The 23,056-nt window shown below is 42.3% G+C and overlaps 1 protein-coding gene across 3 annotated transcripts in view; it reads left to right on the forward strand.

Annotated features, from left to right (window-relative positions):
* BBOX1 (gamma-butyrobetaine hydroxylase 1) overlaps positions 1-23,056 on the forward strand; it is a 41,469-nt gene that overhangs the window by 15,651 nt on the left and 2,762 nt on the right. For all 3 annotated transcript variants that reach the window (XM_063333251.1, XM_063333250.1, XM_063333252.1), the window contains exons 4-7: positions 10,910-11,108; positions 17,496-17,601; positions 20,037-20,233; positions 20,994-21,160. In XM_063333251.1, coding sequence (XP_063189321.1) covers positions 10,910-11,108; positions 17,496-17,601; positions 20,037-20,233; positions 20,994-21,160 — 669 coding nt within the window. The remainder of the gene's footprint in view (positions 1-10,909; positions 11,109-17,495; positions 17,602-20,036; positions 20,234-20,993; positions 21,161-23,056) is intronic.

The raw sequence follows: 23,056 nt of genomic DNA on the forward strand, positions 1-23,056 counted from the left end.
CCATAGTGTGTGTGATATCTGAGAAAGACTCCAGAGTGCTCGTTGGAAAGCACTGTATGTGATTAGTGGTCTAGAAGCATCTAAGAAATCAAGTGCTGGGAGCAGAAGCGGGGACGGAGAGAGAAGGAACCGTTTGTTTTCCATGTTCATGGGAGGTCCATCACTGTACAAACGCATGTGTACATACGTGAACAGATTTGATTAACGCTGCTCACACTAGGTAAAAATCTGAGCTCAGACAAACTATAAAAAGTTTCAAATTAAAAGGAAGATTTTAAGACGTGAAGTGAGGGCACGTTTGTAATAGCAATAACTTTACAAGCTGCGCTGGATTTTTTTCCTCCCAGATACCAGCCGCTGCTGCGTTCCGTACATTTCCCAAGATGGATAATACTTGGAGCTGTGCACAATGCGTTTTCAGCTTTTGGTGTGTTTGCCCCAGTGTCATTACAGAGTGCATTGGCAAATGTCACGGGGGAAAGGTTACTCCTGCAGTAGCTCGAAGACTAAGCTCTTGGCTGCATCAAGATGCTACTGAAGGGCTGGAAACTCGGAGCCTTTCTTCTCTGAAACACGAGGTAGGATTTATAAGCGTTCGTGTACCAGCCCAGCACCTTTGAAAAGAAAAACAAACCCAAACCACAGAGGATGCTGGCTGCACTTGTCACTGGACGTGAATGCGTGTGAGAGAACTGGAACTTCGAGGACAGAGTTTATGGCCTCTCCAGGCAGGTTTTAACTATATTTACCACTTTCTGTCTTTGTTTAGATTTTTTTTTTTAACACAAAGAAGCCTAAGAAGCTGCTTTACTTGAACCATTTCTCAGTTTTAGTGGCTGCCTGGAGAGTATCAGTGAACAGTTCGGTTTCCTTGAAATTTTGCGATTTCCACATCATGGGGGTACCGTAAAGGTTAAACATCTCTTCAGTCAGTTGGCAGTGTTGGCTCACGAATACACTGCAGAGTCTGGGAAGGGATAAATTCCCAGTACTGGAGTGGGATTCACGTCATTGATATTTTTTACACAGGGAGGAGATTAGTCTTGCGGGTTACTTACAGAAGTATTTTGAATTTAGCTTTTTGTCTCCCCTGGCTCCATAGAGTTGGAGATGTGAGGCCAGGTGACTGCCTCTGCTGCAGGGGGTCTGGTTGGGAGGAAGACCAAATGCGTTGGCGTTCCTTGAATGTTCTCCACGTTTGGTACACCAAAACCAAGACAGGTATGCTGAGTGTGTGCCGTTTTGCGGTGCTGTGGCAAAGCAGGTGTTCGAAACAAAAGCCAAAACCACCCCAAAGCTCAACACCACGGCCCATGTCCATGGGCTGCAGAAGGGGCATCCCGTATTAGGTGGAACTTCTAGCAAGCACAGAGGGAACTGGGAATTTGAACAAGAGGACTTTACAGTCCATGTGAAAGGGGAAGCCTGGGGCTCCTGGAGCTGCAGTTAAATTCCAGGTGCGTATATTTATTTCTCAAAGTGGGTAAAAATCTGGTGGTATATTCCTTGAAATATTAATATTCCTTTATGCCTTGTTTTATGTAAGGAAAATAAGGAAAACTTTATTAACAGGGCAGCAAGAAAGGCTAGGAAAGAAAAGTTGAAACTTAAATATTCTCTTAGTTTTCACATGGTTACTTACCTGCACCAACACTGAAGCTTAACTTCGTCTTTCAAAGGATAATCTTGGCAGTTCGTGCAGCATACCTGAAGCTATTTTAATTTCATAACTTTTAATAGAGGAAAAAGGAAAACATTCATATACTATTTTTTCCCCATCGTTCAAATGTGTGAAAGGATGTATGGTGAGTTAAACACACTGGAGCAGTGAGTCGCAGGCCATGGAGTGGTCTCAAAAAGGAATTTAATGAGGTGAGATTATATCCCTCCTCAAGGCTTGCGCTTTTTTGATTTTTGTGAACATGTTGCGAAATTCAGCAGGTTGTCAATCATGCTGCAGCGTCTTTGAAACACAGGGTAGAGTATAAAAGATGGTCTGTGTGGATAGCTGATATTTGGGTACGTGCGTTGTGTTTCTTGGACAGTCTCTAAGGAGCCTCAGCCAAAGAGGAGGGGAATATTGGAATACTAGTGGTTGGAAATTTGCAGACTCTGCAGCTCTTGAAAAAACGTTGTGACTATGTAGTGTCTGGGTTCACTTTTTTATGAGCGCATTGCATTTTGAACTTGCTGCCTATATCTAGAGAGAGGAAAGAAAAAAGGCTCAATCCTGGCCCTTTACATCTCTTTCAAGTGCAACATGTCCCTCAGTCACCAGGTGAAATCCCCCAGAGCTCCCATTCTGAAAGCTGGTTGGACTATGTAATAAATTTTATTGGTCCTGGCTGTTGAAGGGATGTTGGAATAAAAACAGTTATAAGTGTTTTCAAAATTATGCCATCTGCATTTTTCAAATGCTTATGGTCTCATTTCTAGTATGTAATCTCTGTGATTGATGACTGGGCAAGTCAACTGAATATTAGCTAAAATACCAAGTAAGCTAGATGGGATTGAAACAAAACAATTATTCTGTGGAATAGCTAAAGTCTTTTCATGCTTTATTGTGCACTCTCTAAAGAATGATCGGCTTCAGACGAAATACATCAAAGCAAGGGAAACCAATTATGTCTCTACTGTAAGAACAGGAGCTCTGACTCAATGCTTGACTTAAAACTAATGTTTAGAGTTTTGCAAAAGTCTAGAAGCAATGCAAAATTTATGCAAAACGCAGTGTAAGAAATAGCATCTTTGCCCTGTTTATCCATTACTGTGCAACGTCTTTGGTTTGAATGTGTGTTTATTTGTGCACACAAATTGGCAAACTGGCAAATTTGTGAGCTGTTACAAGTGGAAATTAGTGAGATGAGAGCAAGGAGGCAGACAGTGTTGTATTCGAGGAGTATAAATCTGAAATAGGTCTTTTGTACTGGAGAGAAAGAAATTACCCCACACCTATTTCTGTGCGTTACAGTAACTTTGAAGGGCAGGTGTCTATGTCCAGATGGTCTTTTGTATCTGCCACCAGCACTGTGTTTCAGATCGAGTGAGCAGATCACACCTCATTTCCTTGTTTTTCAAGTTAACACGTGTCATTATTAATAACTCCCGAGAAAGTCTGAAATAGGTAAGATCCAAAGTTGCGACCACTCCCACTTCAGTTGCCCTGAGTCTTTCCCGAGGTAATGCATCTCTTTCTCCTCCCTGACAGCTGCTCTCACCCTTCAGCTCACGTCTTCCTGCTCTGGGGTCCAGAAGGGAGCCTCTACCAGACGGCATGGTAACAGCTCAGCTCATGGAATCGTAGAATGGTTTGGGTTGGAAGGGACCTTTAAAGGCCATCTAGTCCAACCCCCCTGCCATGGACAGGGACATCTTATACTAGATCAGGTTGCTCAGAGCCCCGTCCAACCTGGCCTTGAACACCTCCAGGGATGGGGCATCTGCCACCTCTCTGGGCAACCTGGGCCGGTGTTTCATCGCCCTCATCATAAAAAATGTCTTCCTTATGTCTAGTCTAAATCTACCCTCTTTTAGTTTAAAGCCATTACCCCTTGTCCTATCACTACAGGCCCTACTAAAAAGTCTGCCCTCATCTTTCTTATAAGCTCCCTTTAAGTACTGAAAGGCCACTATAAGGTCTCCCCAGAGCCTTCTCTTCTCCAAGCTGAACAACCCCAACTCTCTCAGGCTTCTTTCCTTCTCCTCCCTCTCCACAGCTCGCTACATCCATGGGTGACCTCCTCCTGTGGGTGGTCGGCTGCCTGGGCAGCACAGAGGCAGGGACACTTTCATCTGTGAAGCTGTAGGAAGGGCCATTACCAGGTTTCCTCATGGAATTGGACCTCAACAAGATTAGAGGGGAGACGTATTCACCAAAATGTATTTCTGGTGTCGCCTCAGTCACAAAAATTAGAGCCTTTGCTGGGATTTTTTCAAACGTGAGCAAAAAATGCACTCCTGTGCTCAGTTTTCTTCTAAGAAACAGACGATCCTCTTGACTGGTGGTTATCCTGATAAATTGAGGATAATCTCCCCCCTACATGGGGGGGGGGGGAAAAATCACCCCAAAAGATTGTATTTTGCTGAAGTTATAAGCAATTAAAAACAGAGTTTTACACAGAAAAAGCAATTTCTGAGGAAATGTTAGCACCACTTATTATTAACAACTCTCAATATTATAGCTACTGATATGCGTGGTGTGTGCATGTGCTATCATAAATATACATAGATAAGGGCATCACTGATGATGCTTTCTAGCAAGGCAGCTTAATAAAAGTTATATCTTGACCTAAGATTCATTTACACTAGTAAACCTGCAGTCTTTTCACTTTTAACGTACTAACAATGCATACAAATGCCATTTGTAACAATAAAATCACTGCCGAGTCCCTGTAGCAGCTTTCTTGCAGGTGTGTGGGCAACCATTCCACTTGGCGTTAAACTCTCTACTATTTTAAAATCCCTATGAATAAACAAATAAACAAAAGACCAGGATGGATTCAGTGGTCCACAGACACTGTGAGGTATTTTAGGGCGTTCTTCTCTGGAATTTTTTCTGCTGCGGAAGAAAATCGCTGTTAGTTGTAAAGTACTAAATGTGACCCGCAATTGTGGATTCCAGTGTCCTCTGCCAGTAGCATAGGCAAATTAAATTAAAGTTAACTGCATTAACAACTGGCAGACTCCAGAAAGTATCCTGGTGAGAAGCTGTGCTCCGTGATTAATTTCCTGCCTTTTCACTTTCTGTCTATTTTACCGTTCCCTTGAGTTCTTGGATGAATGCGGTGGAGCCATTAAAACTTAGGTGCTGTCTGTTGTAGTGGTGTCTAGCAAAATTGGTCCTGGCAGGATTAGTCTGGGGTAAAAAATGGAGGGGGAACAAATAAAAAAAATCTTACATTTTAACAAAGTGATCTTGGCTTATGAACGTTGAAGCCAAAATAAAGAATCACAGGGTTTAGTTGTTATTATGTGGTTTTGCTTGCACTGATGAACAGCTACAGCCCTGCCTTTTATTCAAAGAAATTAATTTCATTTTGCAAATTTCCCTGAAAAATCTTAAAATATACCTGACTGGAGTAGTTTCAAACAGTTGGTTAATGAAGAGGTTCTTCCTGCAGCATCCCGATTTGTCCTGGATTCTCCACATGGACAAATTACTCTAATAGAAATCTCTCGTATCTCTGGTATGATATGAACATGGTTTGAGTCTGTGCAAAATTGTGTGTGGAATAATGGAAAGTATGAATATTGAGCTGATGCTTAGTTATACATCAGTCCAGGGAAGTCAGTGACGTGTCCCATCACTTGAGGAAGAATAATCAGATTGTTATATCACTTTTCAAATTTCAGAATATTCTGAAATCAACAGGTGAGAGAAGTCCCAGGGGAATGGATGATTGAGATTAGAATTACATAATTTTTGAAGCACATAGATGGTGCTATATTTGGCCTTGTTTCCTGTGAGTCTGCTAATTTTACACGGAAATTACTTTCCTCATCTCTGTTTTTGCGATGGTCCTGCTCTATCCCTTACCCAGCCTCTGGAGCGTACTCGGTGTGAAAGGAATATTTGGACAATTTTGCTGCCAAAATGAAAAAAAATGCCTGTGGAACATCTGCAAGGTGACACTTTCCAAAGTATTGGCCAAACTTGACTACTTTCACAGGAATGGCCAATGTACATTCCTAACACGTGAACAACTTATTTGCCAAACTTGACACTTGAAAGAACGAAAGCACTAAAACTTCTCCGCTCGGCCAATGTAAAAATTTTGACTTGGCTGCACTACTCATTTTTCACTGGTCTAGGCTTTTGATCCATTTTCGTTGTTGTTGAAACTCTCCCAAAATTATTTTCAGCAGATACCACCATGGAAAACCTCAGCACAAGTGGTTAAAGTTTACCAAAGTTACAAGTAAGTGAAAGACTCCCAGAGAGGTGTGAGGCATCTTCAGTGGTAGAGAGCTCCACCAGCTGTGCTCTCTGATGAAAAATGTTTCATGGACGTGGGCAAGAGAAACCGAAACCACTGGCCTCAGGTTATTGAGCAAGCTTCTTCACAGAGGTCTGCCAGGAGTTTTAATTGTCAAACATATTCCTCTAACATATTCTGTACATTTGATGCACGTTTTTTGAGCCATAGGGGTAAGACTCAGGATCTTGATATGGAAAGATGATGGGGGAAGATCCATAGTTGTCCACTGAGGACGTTCTGGATATCTCCAGTCGCAGTCTCAGAGAACCGTTTGGCACTCAGCCATGCAGAGAGCCATAACCTTCATTCTTCTCTGTATATGACTTTCTTTGGCCATTAAAATAAAATGGCCTTGGTTTCAGAAGGGACAACCTTTTGGTAAGAGGGGAAAATCAGTTTCAGCAAGAAAAAAGTTTCACATAATTCACAGCTTTGATGAATTATTTTAAACCTGGCTCTTTTGTCTTCATACTAGTACATAGAGAATTTTTAGCATTCGTGGCCCTGGTCATTTGGCTTTCCACCAAAATGGATGGTTTTTCATGGGACGATGCTGATCATGTTCCACAATCTAGTTCTGTGAGCTGAGGATGAAAGGTGAAGCCTTTTACGTCATAATCTTTATAGCTGACAGTTTTGAATCATTGGATGAAAGTTCCATACAGAGAAGAAACCTTATTTACTTGCTTTAAAAAGAATGGAAACATTAAATCATTAAAAAAAAATCAGTATAAATAGTAACATTCCTAGGAAAAGGCATCATAAAACAAACTACAGTGGGCAGCACTGGATTGTTCTGATGGAAAAAAATGTAAAATGGTACACATCGTTACTAGATGTGTTTGAAAAGACCGTGCCTGATAAACTCACTTGGGCACAAGTGAGACTATACTGCAACGTTGTCGTAAAAAGTTATGAAAAGTTTAATGAATTAGACAATTGGGTGACTACAAATGACCCCAGAGAGGGCACTTGACCTCAAGTAACCCTGGGCCTAATTGGTTGACCTCAGGTGACCCCAACATCGTGCCCAAGCATGCATTTGCCCTCAAGTAACCCCTGGGGCTATTTTAGTTGACCTGTGATGACCCCAGATGGCCCCCAGAGAGTGAGTTTGACCTCAAGTAGCCCCACAGGTTCATTGGATGACCCCCAACGTGGTCCCTAAGCATGCATTTGACCTCAAGTAACCCCAGGGGCTAATGAGTTGACCCCAACATGGTCCCCAAGCATGAGTTTGACCTAAAGTCACCTTGGGGGGGCTAATTGGTTGACCTCAGGTGACCCCCAGCATAGTCCCCAGAAAGGGACTTTGGCCTCTAGTAACCCTGCAGCCTAATTGGTTGGCCCCAGTGTGGTTCCCAGAGCTTGATCCTGAGCTTGTTTACCTGTAATGACTCAAGGACCCCATTTATTAATTTGGTCTGTCACTAGTCTGGCTGCCATGCCCTCGCGGTGGCTGTACTGTAGTTCCTACACTCACCCCTGTATGCCTGGTGGGTTTCATTTCCCATCTTCACCATCAGTTGTTTGTGATGGGCCACCCCTCTGCGAGGCCATCCCCGTGTCCCCCCCAGCACTCGGTTATGCCCATGCTTGTGCCAGCAACTCGGCTTGTCTACGCAGAAACTCTGCTCTCCTGCCCACCCCGTAGCACCTCACAGAGTCAGGTTTATTTGGGGAATATGAGGATGCTGACATATTTGGAGCAAAAAGAGAAAAGATCTCAAGCTGTGTCGGGTACAGCTGAATCTCTGTGTACGTCTGGCCATACATACCTTTATTTTTACATATAGCAGTTACAGATTTGTTGATACGTTTAAAAGGCATCAGCACAGTTTGACACTTCAAAACAACACTCTACTGGATTGACATTCATTAACAGCACACGTTGCCGAGTATTAGTCCTTAATCACCATCAACACACAGGTAAACAATTAGTCCTTAACAAGCTTGTCCTAAATTAGCCACTAGTATAAACCAGCAGAGAACTGGGAGGCTCAGTTCAGTACTTGTGCCTTGGAGCTGGTGCTGTGGTTTGTACAGCTTTCAAGGTGAGGGAGGAGAGTACTTTTTGGTGAAGGAAACCAGACTTGAGTAGAATATCTTCTTTTTTTTGTTGTTTTTTTTTTTTTTCCTTATTGCTTGTTGGTGTTTTACTCTTCTCCTTGTTCCTTTGAAAGGACGGGGGACAGCACATTTTTTTCTTGACTGAGTTGTTTCATTTTTTCAACCCAAGAGGTCCCCAGGACTTTCTCTAGGTACGCATGTCTTCAGATGTGAGTAACTGGAGAGGCTTTTCCCCAGCAGGTTCCCAAGACTTACTTCAGCTATGTATGTCCTCAGAATTGGACAGGTTTTCCTGTGAAAGGTTAACCTTTCATTTTCCTTGCATGTGGAGGGACTCCCTAGCTCTGTAAACATTTGGGCCATTCCTGTGGCTCACACTGGAATGGAGTGCCTCCAACAAAGGCTAAGACAACCCACTCTATGCAAGAAGAAGATTCTTCATTAGACCCACAGATAGGATTTCCTTTTTACCTTTGTGTTCAAGATCTTAGGAGAGAGAGAAAATCCCAGTCTTGACATCTTCTCTCGAGTCAAGGTCTCAAAATCCAAGTTTGCCTCATGGAGAAGGAAGGAAAGAAAGAGGACATAAAATAAACCGAGAAGAAAAATAAAGGCAAGAAATAATAACTGCACAGCCCAGAATCTGAGTAGAGGCAGCCAGAATCCAGGTGCACTTACACCTTAATGCCCAGACACAAGGCTTTTAGCAAAGCAGAGCAAAAATAGCTGCTCCTGGGAAGACAGGGCTAGCTAGCTTCAGCTGAGTTCCTCTCCCTCTGCCTGGTGGGAGCCGTCCTCTTCACATCCTGTACAGCAGTTCAGGCCATGCTGCTTTTGGTTGCCGCCCAAGTGGTCTGCAGTGACACACCAGGAGTTGCAGGCAATGCGTGCTCCTGGAGATCAGGGGAAAACCAAGGGCTTTGCCCTAAGACCTTGGCTACAGTAGTTGGGGTTACGGCTAAAGCTTCACCCTGCCTTCGGTGGTGACCAGATGCCAAGATCAATGCCAGAGGGGTTGTGTATTTTCCCCTGGGGGAGCCTAATCAGGTGGGGGATGTATCCTGGCGCTTGAAGTAGTCACATTGGGACTTACGCTGGGAGCAGTCGCTGTGCCTTCCCACAGCGTGCCTGGGGGCTTCGTGCCCATCCGCCTGCTGACACGTGACAAGTCTTTCCTGTGCCAGGTGCAGCCTCCGGCACCGTAATCCAGACCAAAACCTTCAGTGTGTACAGTTTTGTTGAAAGCAGAATACTGTAGGCGTAATTTTTAGAACTTACTTATGCCGGAAGATGAGATGTGGATTGTGTAGCCCTTCATAAAATGAAAAGTCTGCCTAGATTTCATGAACATATCTAATTATTACTGTATGTTTATGTTTGTCTCTTCTGCAGAGTATCTTTACAAACCGATATAAGGCCACGTTGTCTGACACCAGAGTACATTCTTCCTCAGAAAATAATACGGTTAAGAGAAAATAATTGGTTTTCTTTCTAGCCATGATCCAGTATTTTAGTTTTATTTCCTGTCCCTGTATTAGGTTATTTATCCATTTGAGAACTCTGCAACTCAACCAGAACGTGATTGCTTTAGGATAGGTTATGAGATTTTTAAGAAGCATTATTAAATCAAAGCAAATAACCATTATAGAACTGTGATACTAGAAAGCAATAATAATTGGTTATGCATTAAAAATCCCCATCTATAGATACAGGTATAGATGCACTGTCAGTGAAAGGTACAGGTTTAGCACTACGCGGGCAGCTGTAAATACCTACAAGGGTGAGGCTAAGCAGCATTTAATTTTAAAGCCGCATGGATTTTCAGTACTTCTAAAGCTCTGGATGGTGTGCTGTGCAGCTGCTGCTGGTGTAAGGGGACAAAAAGAAGAGGGGAGCAGCAAAAGGCCTGAAGGAAAGCCAGGCTCAAAAGCCCTTTCCATCTGCCTGCGAGTCTATTCCTGCCTCTAGCAAACGGCTGCGGGTTTCTCCCTTTCATATCACAAGGTCTATTCAGCAAGCAAACATCTGATTATGGTTGGTATAGCAATTCTAACGCTCTTCTATTGTCATATGCTCTTATAATCAATTTTGCTTGAGAATGGACATGCCGTAATTATATACTTCTTGGTCATCGCTCAATCTTTCCATCATTTTCTTTTACCTTGGGTTTGTGAAGATCTTGGGCTCTCCTTTGCATCTTCCTGGAATAAGATAAATGCTCACAAAAAAATCTGCAGAGGAAAAGACAAGGGATTACACCAGCCTGCAGAATGCAACGCAACTAGATAAGCATTCCTGAAGATAAATCTACAAAAGAAAATTGACTGGTCACTTATGCAATTGATGTAGTTACTCTGCTTCTAAGCTGTTATATTGATGTGTGTCTTCTCCTGTTCCTTCATCAGGAATATAATCTTTTCATTATGATATACCCATACGATAATACCTCTGAGGGAGATCTCAGGGTGCTCCGTGGTTTTTTACCCTAGACAAGAAACTTTCAAAGCACTCTTAGCTTCACATTTTCACTCTTCTGGTTCACCAGTACAGACAGAAAAATGAATATGCGTAGTTCTGAGGTACCGTTAACAACAACAACAACAACAAAAAAGTCTCTTTCAAAAGGTCTTTCATTCAACTTCTGAGTTAGAATTTCTTTACTGCAGTGTTTTGCTGAGTTTCGTCATAAAGATTGCTTGTTATCCATGCAAACTCGGGGGCCCGCTTTCAGGTGGCTGACTGCAGGACCGAGGGCATATTTATAAATGGGTAGAAACCCCGTTAACTTTGTACTTTGACCATGTCCTGAGCTTTAATGCTAAAACAGCTAAGTGCTTGTTTCTCTGTTTCTTCCCTTTCAGAACGCCAGTACTGGGGGTCAGACCTGCAGCTTCCCAAAATACCTTTTGAAGAAGTCATGTACAACGATGAAAGCGCGTACAAGTGGCTGTGCACCCTGAAGAAAGTAGGAATCGTGCTGCTAACAGGAGCTGCTGCTCGGCAGGGAGAGTTGGTGAAACTTGGCCACAGGATCGGGTTCTTGCGTCTCACTTTTTATGGGTGAGTTTGGTTTTGAACATCCTTGCTTTGCCAGCTATGGAATCACCTCTGATGTACTTCACTTCAGCTTGCTGGACCTCTTTTGTGGATTAACTTACTAAAACAAGGTGGCATTTTTTTCTTCCCTGCATGTTAGAAAATGTGGTGTCAATTAATATTCTGTATGAGAGGATTGCTTTGCTGTCACAGGCAGGGTACGCAAAGAGCAGCAGCTATAACATCAACTGCTGGGAGAAGGAACAATGCCTGAAAACAGATGAGGTCAGATAAAGGATAACCACAAGATAGCTGTATGTAACCGTAGCACGGACAAAATCAACAAACCCTAATCCAGTCCCTTTCTGAATAGAGGAAGTTATCTGTACCGAATCTTTTTCTAAGCCTGATTTTGAGTCGCGGAAATAGGTAAGCCTTAGATGATGTTATTGTGTCTCACATCACCAAGAAGATGGGCAGAGTACCGATTTCCCTGCTTTCAACTGAGTCTGCACCGAAAAGCCACAACCAGTCCCAGCAAGTGTTTTTTTTAAGACGGCTTTTTTTTTGCAAAAGTAAGAGCTTAGCCTGCAGGAGCGCAAGCAGGAACTTGTAAATCATGCTTTTGATGCCAAGAGGGGGTAAGCTGAACCTCTACCTCCGCCAGTGCCTAGGCGGTGAGTAAACAAATGATGATGGTGGCTCACGTCTTGCTGAGCTGTGTCAGTGACCTCCATCTAGCGAAGTAAAGGAGCAATGTTATTAGCTAATGTATTGCCCTGTCCCTCACCCCCAGGTGTGGGCATAACTTTTTACAATGTCTATAAAAAACCTTATTACTTGGATGTGTGCTTATTCTTAAAAAAAAAAAAAAAAAAGGGCAATTGACAAAAATAGACGGTAACATTTAAACATAGTTGTGATTTCTTGGTGCCTGAATAGCCACCAAAACCAGAACATTCAGGGTTTCCCATCTGAAAAGGTCCCTTCTCCCCCATAATAAAATAAAAGATTGGCTAGAGTTCTCCTTCGCTTGGATTTGCCTCTAGTTCAGAGAATAAGCAAGCAAACCACGTGGGCAGTAACCAGTGTCTCCTCCTGTGTGTAAAAAAATCTTAAGTAAATAGAATTGGGGAAAAACAATCCAGCCTCGGCCAGAAAGACCGCATTCCCTCAAGACTGCAAATCAGAAGGAAAGATTTTCTGCCCCTTAGTGCTCCTTTGTGAAGGTACGCGTGAGCCCGGCTGGAATGCGCAATGCAGGTGAGGTTGGTAAGAGCAGCGCTGTGACACCAGGAGAAATACATTAACTCAGAATGCTAATTGCGTGTGAGGGGAGGGGGGGAAGGTGAGCAAAAGGTCCCTTCTTCAAGCTATAATGCTTAGTAAGACCTTTTGTTCCATCTTTATTTTGCAAGTGTTGTTCCATCATTACCTATGGAAAAAGATGGCATTGATGGTGCCAGCTTTTAAATTTAGCGAACGATTTCTATGAGGCAGAGAAATAGCTATTGTGATATTAGTAGCAACTTCTGGCAGTGTATAAGTTACTTCTTACCCGATCTCTGTCCTTCATTTTTGTTTCATTTATGTTGAAAGTCAACCTGTTTGTGCAGAATTTTTGCTCGCGCTTCAAATCAGGAAAGCTGGCTCAAGAAACCTTCTAGAAATTAGCAGAAACTGAAGTGAACTCATAGCATGTGGAACAGCTTGTGAGAATGGCATTTTAATTTTTTTCCATTGTCTTCCAAAAAGTCGGGATGGAGAGAATAACTGCTTTAAAACACCATTAATACTACGAAGCTTTTCTGTCAATTCTAGCAGCCATGATAAATATTTGTAAAGCTTTAGAGGGAGTAATGTATAAATATACTAGGGTAGTTAAGATAATGTGCTTTCATTAAGGTGTGGTTTCTCCTTTCTGCTTACTATGCCAGAAGGAAAAGTGGTTTTCAGAGTTAACTGGGATTCAGTCAGGCTAATCCTACTGAAATACATGGGAGCAGAACCCCCTGCTCAACTTGGAAACCTCATCCAGTGTTAAGAAACGTTTTCTATCATTAAAAGCATTCCTAATGTCAAGCACTTCTATGTTTGGCAGTCTACTATGGTCTCAATTCAAAACTTGCATCATTATGAAAATACTACTGCTTTCTGTTTCTGTTTTGACGTGATCCGAATAACAGATATGAGGAGATTCTTAGGGGTACCCAACCCCAATCATATCTGAGGGTGTTCCACAGCTTTCCTCGGTATATGAAGGATGAAACATTCATTCTGTTTGTATCCAGACAGCTGCACAAGCATTTTGAGTTACACCCTACAAAGAACCTCCCGCCCATTAATGTTCCATTAAGAACAAGATCAAGGTTGACATGTGACCTTGGTCCACACCATTTGACTTCCCTGGGCAGCCTGTTCCAGTGCTTCACCACCCTCACAGTAAAGAATTTCTTCCTGATATCCAATCTAAATCTCCCCTTTTTGAGTTTGAAACCGTTGCCCTGTGTCCTATCATTACACTCCCTGATAAAGAGTCCCTCCCCATCTCTCCTGTAGGCCCCCTTTAGGGACTGGAAGGGGCTATAAGGTCTCCTCGGAGCCTTCTCTTCTCCAGGCTGAACAACCCCAACTCTCTCAGCCTGTCCTCGTAGGAGAGGTGCTCCGGCCCTCTGATCATCTTCGTGGACCTCCGCTGGATCCATTCCAACAGGTCCATGTCCTTCTTGTGCTGAGGACCCCAGAGCTGGATGCAGTACTCCGGGTGGGGTCTCGCCAGAGCAGAGTAGAGGGGCAGAATCACCTCCCTCAACCTGCTGGCCACGGTTCTTTTGATGCAGCCCAGGACGTGATTGGCTTTCTGGGCTGCAAGCGCATATTGCCGGCTCATGTTGAGCTTCTCGTGCACCAGCACCCTTAAGTCCTTCTCCTCGGGGCTGCTCTCAAGCCATTCTCCGCCCAACCTGTATTTGTGGCTGGGATTGCCATGACCCAGGTGCAGGACCTTCCACTTGGCCTGGTTGAACTTCATGAGGTTCGCACAGGTGATGTTCATGATTAATGCTTTGAAATTTATTTTTAAACGACTCTTTAGATCATGTTTCTTCCCTTAAGAGCCCCGTTTAAAATAATAATAATAATAATAATAGGGAGGAAGGAATTCCTCAAGTACTGGAAAATGCAAGCAGTATCACGCATAAACTTTCCATTGTGATGTGTAGTGGTTTAAGAAATTATCCATAAAGTATTTTTAAAAAACAAAGTCACAAAACTAGTCTCAAATGTTTTAATACAGATGTGTATGAAGTGGTAACATGCTAAATGTATCAGAAAATAGTTAGAGAACTGTATTCAAACGGCTTAATAACCCAGTGTCTGTTAAATGTGTAATTCATCACATGAAGTCTTGAAAAAGACTTTAATGGTTTTGGCTTATTTTTGGATATTTGGGGGGGGGTAAGTGTTTCATAAGGAACAAATTTCTTATTTTTTTACCATGTATAGCTGGAACCCAGCCTAAAAATATTACGGAGAAAACAAGACTTCTTTCCCTATAGTATCTTTTTTCCTAATTTAACCTGTTTCATTTTCAGCTATAGTTATCGTAGCCCTTGGTCTTGTTGCTTTTACATATTTCTTGTGGTAGTAGAAACTCCGTTGAGTTTTCACTCTTAACAGACAGACTTAGAGCAGCGTTTTACAGTCCATCTCTTCACCTCTAAAACAGAATTTCATTTCTTACTGGCATCCAATTCTGAGGTAGCCTTTACAACTGTAATAAAATAAGAACTTTCGGTAATTCCCTTGCTATTTCACTAGCAGACAAATACAAGGCCTACCAAATATTATAAGTAAAAGTATAAATTTGGAATTGGCAAGCTTGCCAAATAAAACATTACCTCAACAGGGCCATGAATTTTAAACCGAAATGTAACAGCAATGAATATGACCCTGACACATGAGAAAACAAAAGCCTTTTTTCTTGTCTAGATGTCTCTTCGGTACGTGCTACCTAAATGTCGTTACTGTAAAAGGTGGAAACATTCTCTGTATGGAACAACATCAAAGGGTTCCACATGTTTAAATTAACCTTTTTCTTTATGTTGTAGAGGCACAACTCCATTAACAAGGTCTCCAGTCATACCATAATTCATTTCTCCAACTTCTCATGCCCTAGACCCTGTGCTCCTCCCCTGTTCTGAAGCCTTCTCCAGGGCGTGGGGTGGCCCGAAGGGCTTCCTTTGGGGCCTCAGCGCTCCCACCGAAATGGCCAAACCATCTGCACCTCCCAGAGGGCTTCAGCTGCAAGAGGAGGACATGGGTCCCAAATTGCTTATGAATGAGACTTAGATTTTTAATAAAGTGCAAGACCAGATTATTCAAGTGTGGCTTCAGTTCCTGGTGCAGCGGTTTTGCAAGACTAAGGATGTAACAGACAGGCTTATTTTCTGCTCAGGGAGACTGAGCCCACATTGCCACTTAATGCGAAAAATTGCTACACCTGCCTGGTGCCAAATTTCCTCCTCTGTCAAACAGCCTGGGCAATTGATGTTGAAATCTGACCCTAATTACTAAACCATAAACCATTCCAACCCACTTTGCTCTCCCTGAGGGCCAGGAGTCCTCTGACATTACCCACATTTTCTTCCTTTGCTTCTCGTGCTCTCCCCATGACTGAGTTGATACTTCAGCTCGGTTGAGACTTTGGCAAAGTAAGGTTGATTGGTTTTTTTTCACATTCAGCGCTGAGCTCCCCATTAGCATCGCTTTGTCTTTTTAATCATCGCTGCCTTCAAGTTGGTAACTCAAGCTTTGGCCGAAGCTCCTTGGGTGGAGGGAAAGCTCCCGGGGACCAGCTCCCCCTCGCCAAGCGTAACAGCATGGAAGCACTGATCGCTTTTGCCATACCTTACAATGATTTTATAAGGTATTACCATTCCAGCAATTGTATGGATTGCATATAAATGAGGCAATTAAAATGTGTCAAATTGTCTTAGAACCATCAAGCGACAATGGAGCCTTTTAAATTAAAGATGTAGTGAACCCAGCTACCTTCAACACTAGTGACAGGGATGATATAACATGCTATTTTTTGGCTGTAAAATTGGGAACTATGGAAGCATGGCTGAAGTTATCATACTTGAGTACTGAAGTCAGGTACTGATGAGCGTGTGCTCTACCACATAAAAAAAATTATTTTTCCCAGGCAGTTGAACACATTTGCAAATATTCGAGGGGGTTTTCTCCCTAGCAATTTCAGAAATTTAGTTTTAACATTTTGCATAGTTCCTATAATAAATATTACTTCTAGAAAACAGAAGTGTTTGTATATTATATATAAATCATTTTGGTCTGTACATTCTTTAGCCTGTTTTCTTTTAAAACTAGTATTAAGAAGTAATGCTAGACACACACCATCTGAAACATAATATATTTGGTCTATAGTATTTCACAAGGGAAAATGAGTTTCACATTTTCTTTTAAATCACTTACGCTCCTGTGATTACGTGGACTGCATATGGTGACTTACACTTTTCCAGACAAATGTCTGGATCTACGACATGCATCTGCTGAGGACTGTCTTCAATCATGTGAACTCTCCACGAACAAAATCTGTGGTTCTGGGTCTTAAATCCTCCTGCATGGTGTGTCACTCCCAACAGGTTTTGATTGTGCTGCAGTGTGACGTGTTCGTGTCTTTGTAACTGTTTCTTTTGCGGTTATCAGTAAACTTTCCTCCTGAATTTTGCCTAATTTCAAGACAGAACCGATGTAACAAAATAAATGGGGTTAGTTCTCAGAGAGCGAGTCAGAGAAGGAAGAAGTTAAAAGGTCTTTCGTCAAGACATTTTCCTTTAGCGGCAAGTCTTCAAGTTACAGGGTAGGACCCCCTGCAAAGGATACTCTGTATTTTCTAGGATCATAAAGCTTTAAAAATATTTTGGGGGGGAAGTTACATAGCCTTTAAGAATTTCATAGTTCATTGATAATATGCTCCACCTGGCAGGGAAAAAGGGAAGGTTGGTAAAAAGAAATAGGCCAACATCCACTTCCTTATTTTTGAAGCCTCCGTATTAAGATGGTGATTTATCCTGGCAGATACCACACCTGATCTTTGCATTCAGCAAACTACCGCCACTGGAAAGCCATCGTTCTTCTAGATACTGCACTGGGGCCAGATGTCCCTCTGCACATTGCAGTTTCTAGTTTGAATCTAGGACTGCTGAAATAAGCCTTCGCTGGGGTGGGGCGACGCTGCTAAATCGTTATTTCCTTGTAATTTTACAATATTTTCATGTTCAAAGATGGAATGACTCTCTTGCACTGTGATGTCACCGTTCCAGTGTGCACTGTCTGGCACGCTGGCTGGCTCTTTTAACGTGTTTTTCGCTTTTCCCTTTCATTATAAAGACCAACGTGGCAAGTGCAAGACAAAGCAGATGCCAACAACGTGGCTTACACGACTGGGAAACTGTGTTTTCACACCGATTACCCTGTTCTGCAGCATCCACCTGGGGTAAGGTGAACCTACTGACATTTTAACAACACAAAAGGGGAAAGGGAAATATTCCTGTAGTGTGAAGCATGGTTAGAGTCATGACTCTGAACTGTGCCTTAAGAGAGCAATCTAAAAATAGCAGCATATTAATCTGCGTAACAATCTATATACACATGGGTATGCAATATATACATTATAATGTAAGTTCTGCATAACAAGGCCCTTATGTACGCTGTAATTTTTCAGTGGAAACTCACAAAGTATTGAGAATATTACCATATGAGAAAGCACTGGGGTCCTGTATGTGCATGTGATACTGTTTTCATCATATTGGAGAAGTTGGGCATCTACATGCCGTAGTCAAGTTTTGACATTTTAGGGCACGTCTGTTCACCTCAGGAGGAAAACATATTAGAATAAATAACGATTTAAGGTATTGTTTTCTATGAATTGATTTAAGTTAGACAGTTATTCACCCCTTCATAACAGACAAAAAAGGAACATTCTGTAAAGCTGGACAACAACCATAGGAAATACGTTTTCACCTCGTCCCTGTCATATCAAAGCCTAATCCATATAATTCACCAGAGGACTGGAAAGTAGTAGGAACAGGTAGAAAGGAACAAAGATAATCCTGGAAAAGTTTGCATCTATAAGCTTCACACCTACAACTTCCCCTTCTAATATTTTGGAGTGCTTGGTATCAGTTGGTTCTATAATTAAACAAAAAGCCAGTGTGATTTATCCACAAGTAAGCGCCAAATACTTCGCACTGACATCACCTATTAAAATCATTTAGATGCTGTTCATTAATGTGGAGTAAGAATGGAACAGGGCTTCATTAATAGAGAGCAGATGTGAATTAGCTCACCGTCTTGTCTGTGCCAAAGCTCACACTCCGCTATGAAACATTAGAAAAGGAGCGTAACCTTTTTCATTCAAACGTGCTTGTAAGAAATGAAAGTATTAAAGCACATTGAATTATGTTTGAACATTGTCCTGAATGTGCACTTTTCTTTGTTTATCTAGTTATTACACAATATTTGAACTCTTAAGATGTATTTGCTACAAATATTTGAAGAAGTGTTTTTAAATGGGTTGTGATTAGTTTCAGAGGCATCCTGTAAAAATATTTTTGGGATTTCCGAGGTTTTGATCTGGCAACTATTTTTCCAGGAGATATCCTGATTTAAAAACAAACAAACAAACAAAAAACCACCACCAAGCCAAAAACCAACCAAACAAAAAACCAACCAAACAAAAAAAACAAAAAGGCACGGAAAAAGTATTATAAAAGCCTAGCAGAAACATTAGCTCTCTAGAATATCAGCTCTCACTTGAACTAAATTCTCCCTTTGAACTTTTTCAGAGTCATTTACCATGCAGTCCGTTATTGCAGCCCTCCTTGCTTACCCTATATATACAAGGCCGGCCATGACCACAAAAGAAAAGAGATGGTTGCCTTGTGCTCCCTTCAGCGGGAGCCCTGAGTCCTCCCCCCAGCTTGGTGGCCAAAAGGAGCACGGCAGGAGGGCAGAACGCTGCTTCATCTAATGAATGAACTATCTCCCATCCTTTCCAAACAAGTCCCCCTCCTGCACTCTCAGTTATTTCAGTTTCCCCCTTCATCACCATCATCAAGGGCTGCGGGTCCAGCGGGTGAGGAGATTCTGGGGCAAACTCTGTGCTCCTCTTTCTCCTCCTGGGTGTTTTTTTTTTGGTTTTTCTCCTCGTGGTCTGGGAAATAATTCACTGTGGTGGAAGGGAAAGGTGGACGCTGTTACCGTTGGTGTGGCAGATGTCGTTTGTGTCGTTTGGCTGAGCTCAGTGGTTGTGCTTTGTGCCGTGCTGGGCTCTCTCATGCCACGGGGAGTTTTACTGCCTGTGTCGGCAGCTCAGATTTACCCTGGTGCAACCAAGAGCCCGGCTTAGGCTTTCTGCTCCGTCTTACACCTCGGCGTTTCACCGAGAAGTGAAATGAAACTGTCTTAATCCCACTTCATGAGAGAGACGCTGGGCCTGTTGCCTTCTACAAGAGCCACCTTTTCCCCTCTGTGAGCGGTTAATTCACGGTAGGTTTTGTTTCTGCAATAGAAAACTAATCCTCCTTGTTGAGATAAGACTGCAATGTATTTAAAATTGTATGACTGCCGCAAAGAGGGAGTCAAAGGAAAGAAGCAAGAGCAGAGCGTTGCAGTTGACTCGCAGGCTGCAAGCCTTAGAAAAATATCCCAAATGGGATGGATTTATGACCATGCTACTTTAATTTTCCACCTGTGTGACAGTGGTGGCACAGCACTGTGAAGCTGCGGTAGTGGGAACTCAGTCTTTTGCTGGAAAAAAACCCAAAACCAAACGAAAAACCAGAACCACAGGTATGAGGGAACTGATGCTAATGAACTGTTAAATAGGCAAGCTAATTCTTCTTGTAATGAGATGTTAATTCATTCCAGGTTCAGCTTCTCCATTGTATAAAGCAAACAGCTGCGGGAGGCGAAAGTGAAGTTGTAGATGGATTTAACGTATCCAACAAGCTGAAGAAACAAAATCCTCAGGCGTATCAGATCCTGTCCTCTACTGCTGTAGACTATACAGATGTTGGGGTGGACTACTGTGATTTTGCTGTGCAAAATAAACAAAGGATTATAGAGTGAGTCGTTTCAACAACATCGAAAAATAAAATCCCTGTTGTATAGCGGATTATAAATTGGAAGGAGAAGGTCTGCTCCTGCCACCTTGTGGGGAAACACTGGTTTAACTTGGTCTGTAATTATTTGGGGGTTTGGGGTGGGGTTTTTTTCACAGAATCACAGAATTGGTTCAGGTTGGAAGGGACCTAAAACATCATCTAGTTCCAACCCCCCTGCCCTGGGCAGGGACACCTCCCACTAGACCACTTTTTTGCCAGTGTATGACTTGTTCTGTGCTTTGTACCACCACAGCATAGTTTTACGTATTTTGTTTTGCCACACACCAGCAAGAAGCGGTGGGAATTAGAGCAGCTCCCAGGTACAGACACAGGTTAACAGCAGCTGGGGCTGTTACTACATTCCAGCCATTTGTGCCAAAGACAGACCATAATTTGAAGCATTTAGATTAAAACCTATATATTCTTAAAAGATCAAATGCAAATGATCATGATCTCTTCTGAATTTCAAGAGTCTACAGTTCTACAACTAAAGCGTACATAATGTAGATGTTTGAGGAAAATCAAGCATCTACGCTTTCTCCTGATCATCCCATTTCCCTAATTAGGCTTAATTATCAAAAGCCAACCCAACGACAAGCTGAATTCCACTGTAGAAACATACTGAAATTCCGGCAGCAGAGTTCAGTTGTTGTTTAACCTTCTTTAAATGTTTCAGTAACGACATATTGCATTCCTTTTCCTTCCCTTCTCTGTTTCACAGTGTGGATTCCCGAGGCCAAGCAGTTCGCATCAATTATAACAACGCAACAAGAGACACAGTGTTTGACATACCAGCTGAAAAAGTGAGGCCGTTTTATGCAGCTCTAAAGGAATTTAATGATTTATTAAACAGCACAGAACACAAGTTTACTTACAAGCTGGAACCAGGTCAGTAAGTTGCTTCTCCTCGCAATGGTTTTTCACATGTTTTTCCTAACAGTCAAAACGCTTAAGCGTTGTTAGCACTGGCAAATTTTATTTCATTTTATATTATATTTGTAATTAATTTTATTTCGTACTGTATCCTTACATTCATCTCATAGATTTATTTTTCCATTGTTACACTACAAAGAAAAAAAAAGGGGCGGGGAAATAGAGTCTATCTATTGATTAGGCCAGTGTATCTTTATTTTACATCAAAACCCCGTACCATATAGGAAATTGTAACTTGTTACGGTTTGAGAAAACCCCTAACAATTTATTGTCATTTAGACAATTATTCTATCACCCGATGACCCCTCCCCACCCGGAAAGGGGAATCGGGGAAAGCAAGGAAACATGAGGCTTGAAATATAAATAGATTTAATAGGATAAGACTAAATAATAAAAGAACCAGTATTAATCCCGATACTAATAAAGGGTATACAAGAATTATACTCTGACAGTTCTATCAGCAGGAAGCTCCGTACCCCCAGCAGCGGACAGTAAACGTGGGACACTGCGAGCGCGGAGGCTTTGGGAGGGAGGGGAGGGCTCAGGGGTCCATCACCAGGGCAAGAAGTTCTCTCGACCACAGCCATTAAGAGAGAGAGAGAGAAACTACACGCAAACTTTCTAATTTATATGGAATGTGACTTCCATGGTATGAAATAATCCTGTTGGCTAGACTGGGTCAAATGCCCAGGCCTCACTCCTCCTCATCCCTGCACCTGGCGAGGCTTGAAAACACTGAGCCCTTGAATCCCACATAGCCCAACTGGCTGTAAAGTAAATATTTTCATGAATTCTAGACTCTTCTAAAAGTGTGGTTTTCCCCAGCATTAGAAGAGAAATTAGTCCTGTGTCGCTCAACACTTGTCCTATCAATAGCACCACAGTTGAGGCATGCCATGTGTCAGAGTGCCGGGCCATCCTCCTTCAGCGTCTGCTCATTAAATGATACACGATCCCAATACTTTCTCCCTCTGCTTCGTTTGATGCTTTGGGCTTTATAGCAGTATCAGTGGGGCACCTTCCCAGTGGCCGCAGGAGGTGCAGACCATCTAGAAGATGGTACAGAGCAGAGCACTGAAGGAGGCTGAGCAGCACTGTGGGCAATTCGGTTATCATCCTCTCTGCTCAGACACCGAATGCCAGCGTCATGCCGCAGGAATTACCGAAGGCCACTGCTGCTGTGCTGCTTTTTCTGGGTGGCCTGTGCAGGCAGATTTGCAGAAGTGCGAAATGCTCTAAACTTTCAGTTGTACAGGGCTGTGTTTTGAACATAAAACACGCTGCAAAAAATGCCCTTTGCTCTTTAAAAGTCAGTCCGTGCATCTGTTTAACTACTTTGGCCTTAATCTCTGTTCTTTCATTCCCCAGCTATAAAATAAAGATATGAATAGTCCCTCATCTCTCAAGAGATGCTACAAAAGGAAATTCATTAATGTGTCTGCCTGCCTCATGTACTCTGATGCTTATGTCTTTAAAATGTCTGTGAGGAAATGAATCTCTCTCTATTGGGAGCATGCAATAAAATAATTTATAAGATTACATAATAAATGGTGAACCAAAGTACCTCACATTACACTAGTACCATCCATCCCATCAATTAACGCACCAGAATGGTGGTAGAGGGGAGGGAGAGAAGGAAAGAAAGACTAGGAGGTTATTTAATTAGAGATTTATCATAACAGTGGCACACAAGCCAGAAAAATTAAAATGGCATGCTAGCCTTGATTACATGATTTCCTAACTTTCAATGGCTTGACTTTGTAAAAATTCTCTTAACGGGTATAGTAATGCAGAATGCGTACAGTACAAGTAGTACCAGACTGATCAAATAAAAGTCATCCTGGTGGCTTT

The sequence above is a fragment of the Chroicocephalus ridibundus genome, chromosome 4 (genome assembly GCF_963924245.1).
Source record: "Chroicocephalus ridibundus chromosome 4, bChrRid1.1, whole genome shotgun sequence".
Lineage (NCBI taxonomy): Eukaryota > Metazoa > Chordata > Aves > Charadriiformes > Laridae > Chroicocephalus > Chroicocephalus ridibundus.